This window comes from Trichomycterus rosablanca, chromosome 7 (genome assembly GCF_030014385.1).
Source record: "Trichomycterus rosablanca isolate fTriRos1 chromosome 7, fTriRos1.hap1, whole genome shotgun sequence".
Classification (NCBI taxonomy): Eukaryota; Metazoa; Chordata; class Actinopteri; order Siluriformes; family Trichomycteridae; genus Trichomycterus; species Trichomycterus rosablanca.
This window is the reverse complement of record NC_085994.1, coordinates 15,768,679-15,780,526: the sequence shown is the minus strand read 5'-3', so window position 1 is coordinate 15,780,526 and position 11,848 is coordinate 15,768,679. Positions and strand designations below refer to the sequence as shown.

Below are 11,848 nucleotides of genomic sequence, written 5' to 3'. Positions count from 1 at the left end.
AGACACGTTACGCGTCTACAGTCAACGGAGCCTCAGCTTTTGCGTTAAAATACTTATTTTTGTAATATTTGTTTAAAAACAAAGCAACCCCAGACTTAAAATGGTAAGTATTTATCTGCTGTAGTTTTAATAGTTCACGTTGTTAAGTTTTTTGTACTGACGGGAAAGGCGCCAAAAATGCTTGTCATTCAGATGAGGCCCGAGTTAGCAGGAGTCACTGTTATTTTACTCTTTATTTTAATTAATAAGAGGATGTAATAGCTATGTCATTATTTAAAAAAAATAAAGTCTTATTTAGTTAAATGGATAATTGTTTAAAATAATTAATATTTGACACGAATTAAAGTGTGTTAATCATGTACGGTTGCAAATGCTAAATTATAGGCTAGGTATTCGTGAACATTGGAGCTAACTGTGTAACAATGCTGTAACGTGAGGTGGAAGAAATGGCGGAATGTAGACTCTGAGGCCCCGTTAGGCTCGTCATGGGGGATGGGAGGTTAAAACTTATAATTAAAATGAGTCAAACATGACCATGTATTTCAGAAATTGTACCCTGGATTTAGTAACTTAGTTGCGCATATAAACTGTTGGTTACGCGACTTTAAATTGGCCAATTCTTTTCCTGTTAAGTGTTTTACACCGTTTCCTTGTTCATGACTAAAATCTGTGGTAAGTTTACATGATAAGAATCAGTCCGACTAAAGTGAAGGACCATGTGCTCACCTACCATGTACCTTCAAGTGTACTTTTTGCTGTGTTTGTCAGTGTAAGCTTTATCTTTACATAGTTGTAATCTCCTTATATGTGTGAAGGAATACGTGTCTTACATTTCGAAGCACGTTTTAAAACAATATTTATAATGCTAATGCGCTTTAAAATGTGGACAAAGAAGGAAACGGTTTAAGCTCGCGAGTTGTGACTTGCACGCGCTCTCGGCTTTTTCTACTTGTACGGAGGCCGAACCGAACACTCCTATTCCAGCGTGGCCAGCCCACATCTGGCCTACATATCAACACACTCTTTTACATATTCCATACTCGTGATCAAGGAGTGCTGATGTTTTATAATTGTTGTGGGCTAATATCCCCCCCCCCCCCCCCCCCCCCAGTATTTGCAATGCTCTTTTTGGGTGGGGCACTACAAGAACACTCTGAGAATGTGTGACGGACTCTGAATGACACAGCAGATAGACGTTTCTGTGATTTGGTGCTAGCCAGTTCGGGGTCCAGTGATGCCACAGACTATCCAGAGCAAATTGGCCCAGCTCTATATGGGAATAAATGGTATTTGTGTCTGTCCTATCAATCACGATCAATTTGTAAAACCACACATTTTGACCAGGGTAGTTAGTGTCATTATATCCCAGTTTATAAAGAGGTAGTGGCTGACTTCACATGTTTACAATTGATTCATATTTAGACAGTTGGCTGGATAAAGGGCTGACTGTACAGCACACGCTTATGTGCACTGTCTAGCGAGTTTGGTCTGTTCTCCATGTAGCCTCATGGGAATCAGTGAAATAGTGTTGCCGACTGGTCAAATATTACACATGCTTAAGAAGTTTAAATTTTTCGAATTGCAAATGTCTGGAGAGACTTGACTAAAATGACTCTGATTTTCTTGATCATTTTGTGAGCACACGTTTTACTCTGTAGATGGCAGTAGTCTGCCAAAATTCACTTACTATCGTGAAACAGCGCCACACACTGGATGATTTTTTTTAACCAAATGGTGGTCAGACATTGAAAAACATTCAGGTTTAAAATACATTCTGGTCTGACCTGTTCTCAGCATACATTCCAGACAAAGTTTCCCCCTCCATAATATATTGTACATCATAAGCATACCTGTATTGGACATTTAACATTAAAAGGTGATTTAAACTTAAAAAAAAGTCGAATTGTTGTGATTACTGTTATTGGCCTACAGCGAGAGTGCATCTCAATCCATGTGGGCCAAGCTGGTGTTCAAATAGGCAATTCATGCTGGGAGCTCTTCTGCCTGGAGCATGGAGTGGGACCTGATGGTGTGCTGCTGGATGGGTCATCACTGCCCAACTCCCGTCATGACCCCTTCAATACCTTCTTCAGCACAAGCAGCTCAGGCCGCCACGTACCCAGGGCCATATTTGTGGACCTGGAGCCCACGGTGGTGGGTAAGCAGCCAGTTTAATTGTTTAATTCTTGCTCTCTGTGTGTGTGTGTGTGCATGTGTGCAGCGTGAGTGCATATCCATCCACGTTGGCCAGGCTGGTGTTCAGATTGGCAATGCTTGCTGGGAATTGTATTGCCTGGAGCATGGCATCCAGCCTGATGGCAATATGCCAAGCGATAAGACCATTGGTGGCAGGGATGATTCCTTTAACACTTTCTTCACCGAGACTGGCTCTGGGAAGCATGTGCCACGAGCTGTGTTTGTGGATCTGGAGCCTGCAGTCATCGGTAAGTTTGCTTGAGCAGTGGCACATTAAGCACTAGGTTTTCAAAAGGCTATTCTGTTTCATGTCTTTATTTGGAACTCTCCCTGAGCTTAAATTGCAATAATTAAGTTTTAACAGTGCAGCTATTTCAAAGTCCATATTCTTAAATTGCCCTTAATTTGATTAATTACACCCTATTAACTGCAGTAGGCTTCAACAAATTATTGACAGAATTGATAATAGAAGTTTTGACAGCTGACTAATTGGCCACATTAGTGCTGTCAGTCCGGTTTCCAATGTTTTAGTCTACAATAGAGCTGTATTATTCTGTGGTATTCTGATGTATGCCCATTTCCTAATGTAACATGACATTTTTATTTTTTTTTGTGCAAGTGCTGTGATTTCTTACTGGCTAGTTTTGTGACTAATATACTGGCTTCTGTCATTCATTTAGTAAAAGAGGTAGTCTTTGTCTAGCTGTTTAGGATTTGTCTTGTTGGCTAGACATGTTAGCACACAAGGTACTGCAGCATTTGCAATAAATTTGTTGAAGTCCTATATTCTTGTTAGTGTGGAAGTTAATTCTACAGCTATGAATGAGCCATTGTGCTAACTTAAAATGCTTTGTGTGTGAAAGAAGGAGAGAATGGGCTACTTTTTCCTAATCCAGTTTCATGCGAAACCACAATGAAATGTTTACATATTTGCATTAGTCCCTGCTCAGAACCGTATTATATCTAATATACCTGCGACTCACCCTACTGCTTTTATACTTAAGTCTTGATTCGTCAAAGTTAGTTAGTAGGATTTAGCCGAAATTTATGTAATTTAGTTTTAGATCATTTAAATTTAAGTGTTTTTCATATTATTAAAACTTTTGGAGTCCTAGACTGGTCCTTCTTCATTATGCCAACGTGTTCTGGATTACAGCTTTTGTATAAACAGTAACTTTTGTATTACAGATGAGGTGAGGTCTGGCACATACAGGCAGCTTTTCCACCCAGAGCAGCTTATCTCTGGGAAGGAGGATGCTGCTAATAACTATGCTCGTGGCCACTACACTGTTGGCAAGGAAATCATTGACATGGTCCTGGAGCGTGTCCGTAAACTGGTAAGGCAAAAATACAATGCCTTTTAGATTTTTTTCCACAGCATTTGTTTTGCTAACTTAACATATATGATGTACATTTTAACAAAACAATTTGTTAAACATAGCATATGAAAAAATTATGGCTGTCTCAAACTGCATCCTTTGTCTTACATAGTGTCTAACTATGCAAGTTAAACGTACATAATTGGCTTTCACAGTTGCATTTTTTAACTCTGCCATCAAAATGCAGCATTTGGCTTTACAAAATGTAACCCAAGATCAATTTTTTTTGGCAATACTTCACAGAAAGTGGCAACTTTGTAGTGGTGGGGCTTGAACTAGTGACTACCTGTGTACTTATCCAGTACCATGCTGAGCAGTACCAACTGCTGAGCTACCACAGATTTATACTGTGCTGGTTTACAAATACTAATGCACCCTTAATGTTATTTTTCATTCATAGACTGACCAGTGTACTGGCCTGCAAGGTTTCCTCATCTTCCACAGCTTTGGTGGTGGCACAGGGTCAGGATTCACTTCCTTGCTCATGGAGCGCCTGTCAGTTGATTATGGCAAGAAATCCAAGCTAGAGTTTGCCATCTACCCAGCACCACAGGTCTCCACAGCCGTAGTGGAGCCTTACAACTCCATCCTGACCACACACACCACACTGGAGCACTCGGACTGTGCCTTCATGGTGGACAACGAGGCCATCTATGACATCTGCCGCCGCAACCTGGACATTGAGAGACCCTCATACACCAACCTGAATCGGCTCATCGGCCAGATAGTCTCCTCAATCACAGCATCTCTGCGCTTCGATGGTGCTCTTAATGTCGACCTGACAGAGTTTCAGACCAACCTGGTGCCTTACCCTAGAATCCACTTCCCCTTGGTCACGTATTCTCCCATCATTTCAGCTGAGAAGGCCTACCACGAGCAGCTTTCTGTCTCCGAGATCACTAGTGCTTGCTTTGAACCAGCCAATCAGATGGTGAAGTGTGATCCACGCCATGGCAAGTACATGGCTTGCTGCATGTTGTACCGTGGAGATGTAGTGCCCAAAGATGTGAATGCTGCCATTGCTAACATCAAGACCAAACGCTCCATTCAGTTTGTGGACTGGTGCCCAACTGGATTTAAGGTGAGGGAAAGAATGACTGTTGTGCTTTTTTAAAATTATTTACATGCTCTGCAGTGACAGTATGTGTGTGTTTTTATTTACTTGTTTTAGAGAATTTAAATCCTGCCAATTACGCATCACAAACACATACTAACTGAGTGCCCTAAATACCAAAGGGAAAGACAAAAATTCTCCATAACCGGAACAATGAAATAAATTTTTAACCTTGGAAAAACTTTTAAACTTCATTACAAACACTACATTAGGAATACACATATAATATCAGAGATTACGTAACAGATACAGAGCACCCACATAAACCTTTCCTGCTGTGAATATGACTCGAGTAAACACGGCATTAAAAGATAGAGAATTTAAATAAAGAATTGGTAGAAAAATGCGAGTTGGATTAAGAATGTATCTTTTGTGAAAATGTCCAGACATTTCTAGAACATTTGTATTAAAACTGTACCTGAATACTTATGTCTTTTTTGTTTTTGTTTTTTTCCTTCCAGGTTGGTATCAACTATCAACCCCCCACTGTAGTACCAGGTGGAGATCTTGCCAAGGTGCAGAGAGCCGTGTGCATGCTAAGCAACACCACTGCCATCGCTGAGGCTTGGGCCCGTCTGGACCACAAGTTTGACCTCATGTACGCCAAGCGTGCCTTCGTGCACTGGTACGTAGGTGAGGGTATGGAAGAGGGCGAGTTCTCTGAGGCCAGAGAGGACCTCGCAGCACTGGAGAAAGATTATGAAGAGGTTGGCACAGAGTCTGTTGAAGATGAGGAGGAAGGAGAAGAGTATTAATCTCAGTGTTAGTCTCATGCCCATTGAAATGAGGAAGATCTTTCTAGTTCATTACTTGATCGCACTTTTACCTCTTCAGTACCAGGCTGTCACACATTGTCCTAGAGAAAGGGAAACGGATCTGTTTTCTTATTTCTGTGTTTGTGGGTTTTTTTTTTCTGTCCTTCAGTCAGTCGTGTCATTTCTCTATTTACTCATGCTCAACTAATGGCTGAATTACCAAATGTGTTTTGGTCTTGTTTGTCTCCTTTTAACACTGCTGATTGCCTCCACGACCATGTTGCCATCAACTGTGCAATCTTTCTTAATAAATTCAACTAAAAATCTAAATGTTTGGTTTTTTTTTTTATAAAGTTTAAAGAATTAACTTGAGCTGGGAAGGTCTCTAAATTACAATTGCAAACACAGCAGCATGTGTTAAGTTATATGCTGACGTGATAAAACATTAGAACCACTTCCAATAGTGTGTGGCAATAGTTATTTAGAGACAGTTATGACAGTCACGAATGTATGTTGGGCTGATTGTAGTTACTCATAGTACACAGTGAATGAAATATATGATCAGGCATGATAAAGTGACTTAAGGGCTGTATCATTATGACCGGATGACTGATTTGAAATGTGTCAAACGGCAAGGGCTGCTCACAGGCAGCCATGTATCAACTGTACAGGACAGTAAGTATATACTGATCTGTAATGGCATAGACTCCACATGATATCTGACAGGTTGTTGCATGGCCAATAATCACCAATCTCAGGACTTGAAGGCTATGGTGTCTGTAAGTGACCAGCAGAAGAGCTTCTGTGGCTCAAATTGCAGAGCATTTCAAAAATGATCAGATAAGTGTCACAACATAACTTTTTTGCATATGGAGCTGTGTAGTCACGGACAGATTCAAGTCTCCATGCTAACTCCTGTACGCAGTCAACAATATGCACACAGGCATCGGCAGAATTGCTCCGGAGCTTGTTTTCTCCAGTATCACGTAGACGGTTAGGCACATGTACATTGTTTACCCACTGAAGAGATGACACCTGGATGCAATGGAGGACTATCCACCACACGATGTAAAGAAGTTAAAGGACCTGCTGGTACCAGATTCAAATATCTTGTGGAGTTCAGAGCTGTTTTTGTCAGCAGTTTAGGAGGGTGGTCCTGTTTTTGGCTCATTGCTGTATTTGGTTAATTGCCTATTAACTGCATGTATGAATTATACAATAGAAAATTTGCAAATGTGATATTTCAAAGTGAAATTAGTCCTAAAGTTACAAAGCAATAAAAAAATCCCTACATTTAGGTTGCCTGCATAAGACAATTGAAAATTATCTAATGTTTCCAGAAATAGTCTTAAAGTCATGATGCAAGTCTTACATGGACAAACATGCATCATAAGAGAAACAGTGGTTGCATGTCAAACCTCCCTAACAGGAATGCATGAACACAGGTTGGTAAGTAAATAATGTAAAAGTATAACCACAATTAAATTAGAAACTTTATGAGACAGTAATAGATAACATTGTGGACTTTAATGGCTTTCTTAGCAGATCCAAATATATACTGATTCTCGTTTATTTGAATCTAGAATCAATTTATAGTATCCAGTCCATTGTTTGAAGGTAAAACCATTAAAACCCACTTCTCAAAATGAAAAGAATAAACCCGGGTCCAAATGATCAAACATACCAAGAATTACACAACAGTCCTAGAACCTTATTATGTAACAATGTTGACAAAGAAAGAGAAAACCCAATCGGACAGAGAAAGTCCAGTGATGATAGATGCATGAGAATGGGAAATTGGCTACCCTTTGCATTTTAACAGCTTTGACTAATATGTTGTACCTGTCTAACATTGAAAACTGAAGGAAATAAATAGTGACTATCCATTCCTTCTAGTTTTTATGCCAGTGACTCACTAAAATGTCCTTTCATCATCTAGTGCGACAATGCAAAGTGGTTTGAATGGTTTTGAGCTATTAGTAAAGCACAGCCATTACATTCTATGTGAAGTTAAAATTAAGCCCTTTAATTTATAAAAAGTATATAAAAAGGGGAGAAGGGGGTAGAACAATCCAGCATCAAAACCTTGGCTGAAGTAGTTTCAAGTGATCAATTTTATGCCCCAACACTTTCAATGGGTACTCCATCGGTAGAAAGAACTCCAAAGGGAAAATGTAAACAAAACAGCGGTGTTAACAAACAATGGGCTATGTCTAAGGTAAGTAAGGCTGACTGGTGATTCATCTCCTGGGCACTGCAACTCTCTCTACCGTCTGGTTGGTTGTAAGTACATATGGTGAAGAAAAACAAAGAAATACCATGTGTTTATCCATGTTAGGGCTCTAGTCAATGAACAATCTAAAGAAGTGGTCAAACTTAGTGTGGTAGTCTATTACAAACCAGTTTAAAAAAAAAAAAAAATTATTAGGACAGCGGGAAATTTTTTTAATAAATTCAGAGCAATTGTTTGCTTTTAAAAATAGCACAAGAACAAGTCTTTAATATTTCAAAAAAAATTGGACAGTTGTTAATTGCAATAAAAACAAAAACCTGTCTTAATGTAATTCTCTTGAATATGACAAAAAAAATTATAGACCAACTTAATTATACTTTGTTAGCAATGCAAAAAATAGATTTTTATGCCACAAAAAAATGGGACAAAGGCATTTTCCCATCACCTTTTTACTGATTACACTTTTTTGTCACTTGAAACCTGAGGATACTGATTGCTGCAGTTTTGCAAGTTGAATTTTTGCCCATTCCTCCTAATACCATTTTCTGATTCTCCTCGTCATAATGCACCATACAGTTTCAATAAGAGCCGGATCTGGTTTACAGGCATGCCAATCAAGCACACACACACACACACACACACACTCTGTGTCTTTGTATGCTTCAAAAAGCATGTGCCTCTCTAAAATTCCAATATACGCCTCTATGTCAATGGTATGCAAGTCACTCATGCTGATGCACCCCCATAGCATGACAGATGTTGGCTTTTGTACCTTGGACTGTCTGGATGGTCCTTTTCGCCTTTGGCACAGAGAACCCAATTATGAAATGTGGACTCGCCTAACCACAGCAAATTTTTATAGCCTTTTGGTCTAACCTTTTTGGTCTAAGCTTAGTCCCAGAGAACGCATTGGAATTTTTGCATAGAATCGATATATGGCTTTCTTTTTGTTAGTTTTGGGTTGCATTTCTTGATGCAGCAGTAGACTGTTAAGTAACAACGGTTTTCCAAAATACTCTTTTGTTTTAAAGATCACTCCTGTAAACTGTCTGCAAGCTTAAAGATGTACATATTCAACAGTGGTTTCTGGCTTTGCCCTACACTGACTGGAATTTCTCCAGATACCCTGGAATCTATTCAGGGTATAAGATTTAAATATGACATTGTCCCTGACATTGTCTAGGTAACAGACAATGTTGCTCCAAAATGTGTATGTGCAAATTACCTATGCCACTGGCACACTTTGCAGTGACAAAGTGTTTTACTGACAAGGGTTTAAGTTAATTTTCTTAAAGCGTGTGGTGATGTTCATTACAAATGCATCTCAGTATTTAATGCAGTGCTGTCTAAGGGATCACAAGTTGCAAAAATTCAATACTGTTTAAAAAAATGCTGTAGTGGGTGAAAATTAAAAGGTCTTGGGTGCGGGTGCCATAAAGTTTTCATTACAAACAGTACAAAATGATGTATTCTTCACTTGCTAAGGTACTTGCTGAGGAAAATAAGGAGGAGAGCACACATGTTTAGAGAAAAAAAGCTCTAGGAGCATGCACGGGTACCACAGTGGTAAAACACGCTAGCACATCGGACCTGACATCTCAAACTCGCAGGTTTGAATCTTAATAATAATACATTTTATTTATATAGCGCTTTTCAAGATACTCAAAGACGCTTTACATAAGACAAATAATCAAAACAAATACGTACATACACCATACAAATCATAGTACAAAATCAAAATAGTACATCAACATCAAGAATAATTAAGATAAAAACAAAGAGAGCAGCATAAGACAGTTCATTAAAAATTAGCTAAATTATGAGAGAGAACAACAAATATAGAACAATTTCTTAAAATTAGACAGAAACAGGACAGATTCACATGCAATCAGGAAACTGAAAACTTTACAAGTTTTAGGATCTAGGACTTCACATTTCTGTCGTGATCTAAGTATAAAAACTATTAAAAAGAATAGCAAAAATAAAAGCATTTATTTCGTGTTGTTACAAGTTAAATGCCATTTTGAATAGATGAGTTTTGAGAAGTGACTTGAATTTGGACAGGTCAGGACAATCTCGTAGGTGTTTGGGGAGAGCATTCCATAAAGATGGAGCAGCTATGGAAAAGGCCCTGTCACCCCAGGTCCGGTGCTTGGTCCTAGAGGGTATGGACAGTAGGTTAGCCTCAGAAGAGCGAAGGCTACGGGAGGGAATGTGCTGATGGAGCAGGTCGGTGAGGTAGGATGGGGCCTGATTATGGAGAGCTTTGTGAGTGAATAGAAGAATTTTGAATTGAATGCGTTGAGCAACGGGAAGCCAATGAAGTTTTTGGAGAACAGGTGTAATATGATCACGGGAGCGAGTATGAGTAAGGAGGCGAGCAGCTGAATTCTGGATATACTGAAGTTTTTTTAGGATTTTGTTAGATGTACCATAAAGGATGCTATTGCAATAATCAATTCTGGATGTAATAAAAGCATGAATCAAGGTTTCGGCGGCAGAAAAGGAGAGTGATGGACGTAGACGTGCTATGTTTTTTAGATGAAAGAAAGCAGTTTTGGTGATGTGATTTACATGGCGGTCAAAAGAGAGGTTGCTATCAAAAATTACACCAAGATTTCGGATGTTAGAAGACGGAGACAAAGTGTCATTATCAATGGTAATTTGAAAATTTTTTGTGGTTTTTGCCAGGGTTGTAGGACCTACAATGATCATATCTGATTTTTCACAGTTTAATTTGAGGAAATTAGCTTTCATCCACAATTTCATTTCAGTGATGCAATTTGTCAGAGTGGAGTGAAGCTCAGTATTAATGGATTTGGAGGAGATGTAAAGCTGAATATCATCAGCATAGCAGTGGAAATGTAAACCATGCCGACGTATGATGTCACCAAGGGGGAGCATATAAAGAATAAACAAAAGGGGACCTAACACTGAGCCTTGGGGAACGCCTTGGGACAGTGGAGCAATGGCAGAACTACAATTGTTGATATTAACAAACTGTTGTCTGTTTACGAGATATGACCTTAACCACAAAAGGGCAGTACCAGTGATGTTGACAGAGAATTCAAGGCGGGACAGAAGAATGGAGTGATTAATGGTGTCAAAAGCTGCAGTAAGATCAAGGAGGACGAGAATATTAATTTGTCCAGAGTCTGAGGAAAGAAGAAGGTCATTTGTGACTTTGAGGAGGGCTGACTCAGTGCTGTGCTGGGGGCGGAAACCAGACTGAAATGATTCAAATAGATTATTGGAATTTAGGTGATCTTTGAGCTGTGAGGCAACAACACGTTCCAGTATTTTCGACAGAAATGGAAGATTGGAAATGGGCCGAAAGTTACTCATAATGTTAGAGTCAAGTCCAGGTTTTTTAAGTATGGGAGTAACAGCAGCCAATTTGAGTGATTGAGGGACTGAGCCAGAACTAAGAGAGGAATTGATTATCTCTGTGATAAGTGATGAGATAACTGGAAAACAACCCTTAACAAGTTTTGATGGAGCAGGATCCAAAACACAAGTGGAGCTTCGCATCCCTGTTAAGATCTCAGATAGGTCCAAATGAGACACAGGTGAGAACTGAGACAGAGGCTGGGTAATAAATTGAGGTGAGATAGGCGGAGAAACAGAGATGACAGGGGAAACTGTCAGAAAATTGTGGATATTCTCAACTTTTGTTTGAAAAAATTAGAGGTAAGAGTTACACTTGTCAACTGTAAAGGAATTGGTAGTATTGTCAACTGGTTTGAGAAGTTTATTTATTGTGGAAAAGAGAGTCTTAGGATTTGTTGATCCAGCATGTATGAGTTCGGAATAGTAAGTGGATCGGGCTGCCGTAAGAGCGTCTTTGTAATGTTGAAGATAATCAGAATAAATCTGATAATGTACTGTTAGACCGGTTTTCTTATAAAGTCTTTCAAGCTGGCGTTTACGGGATTTCATTTGGTGAAGCTCAATTGTGTACCATGGTGCAGAATGACTAAATGAAACAAATTTGGTTCTCAAAGGAGCCAGCTCATCAAGACATGAGGCGAGTATGTCATTATAGTAATCGACAAGGTCAGATGAATTACTAGACAGTACAGGACAGACAGACATCTTTTTAACAAGAGAATCTGAGAAAGCAGGGGGAGAGATATATTGAAGATTCCTGAAGGATATTTTACGTTTAGCT

The 11,848-nt window shown here is 39.3% G+C and overlaps 1 protein-coding gene across 3 annotated transcripts; it reads left to right on the top strand.

Moving 5' to 3' along the window:
• Positions 1 to 5,774, top strand: tuba5 (tubulin alpha 5). 3 transcript variants are annotated; one of them, XM_062999051.1, is made up of 5 exons: positions 1 to 103; positions 2,222 to 2,444; positions 3,385 to 3,533; positions 3,976 to 4,656; positions 5,151 to 5,774. In XM_062999051.1, the coding sequence occupies exons 1-5, from the start codon at positions 101 to 103 to the stop codon at positions 5,442 to 5,444; spliced, it is 1,350 nt and encodes a 449-aa protein (XP_062855121.1). In that variant the 5' UTR covers positions 1 to 100; the 3' UTR covers positions 5,445 to 5,774. The 3 variants fall into 3 exon arrangements, with proteins under 3 accessions (XP_062855121.1, XP_062855120.1, XP_062855119.1); XM_062999050.1 differs by lacking the exon at positions 2,222 to 2,444 and adding an exon at positions 1,933 to 2,158; XM_062999049.1 differs by lacking the exon at positions 1 to 103 and having other exon boundaries at positions 1,937 to 2,444.
• The last annotated feature ends 6,074 nt before the right edge of the window (positions 5,775 to 11,848 follow it).

Excerpts from the sequence above, each read along its gene's own strand:
- tuba5 (XM_062999049.1), top strand. The coding sequence starts at position 2,012 with ATGGAGTGGGACCTGATGGTGTGCTGCTGGATGGGTCATCACTGCCCA. Across the intron at positions 2,445-3,384 it reads TCTGGAGCCTGCAGTCATCG|ATGAGGTGAGGTCTGGCACA; the intron begins GTAAGTTTGCTT and ends TTTGTATTACAG. Across the intron at positions 4,657-5,150 it reads GGTGCCCAACTGGATTTAAG|GTTGGTATCAACTATCAACC; the intron begins GTGAGGGAAAGA and ends TTTTCCTTCCAG.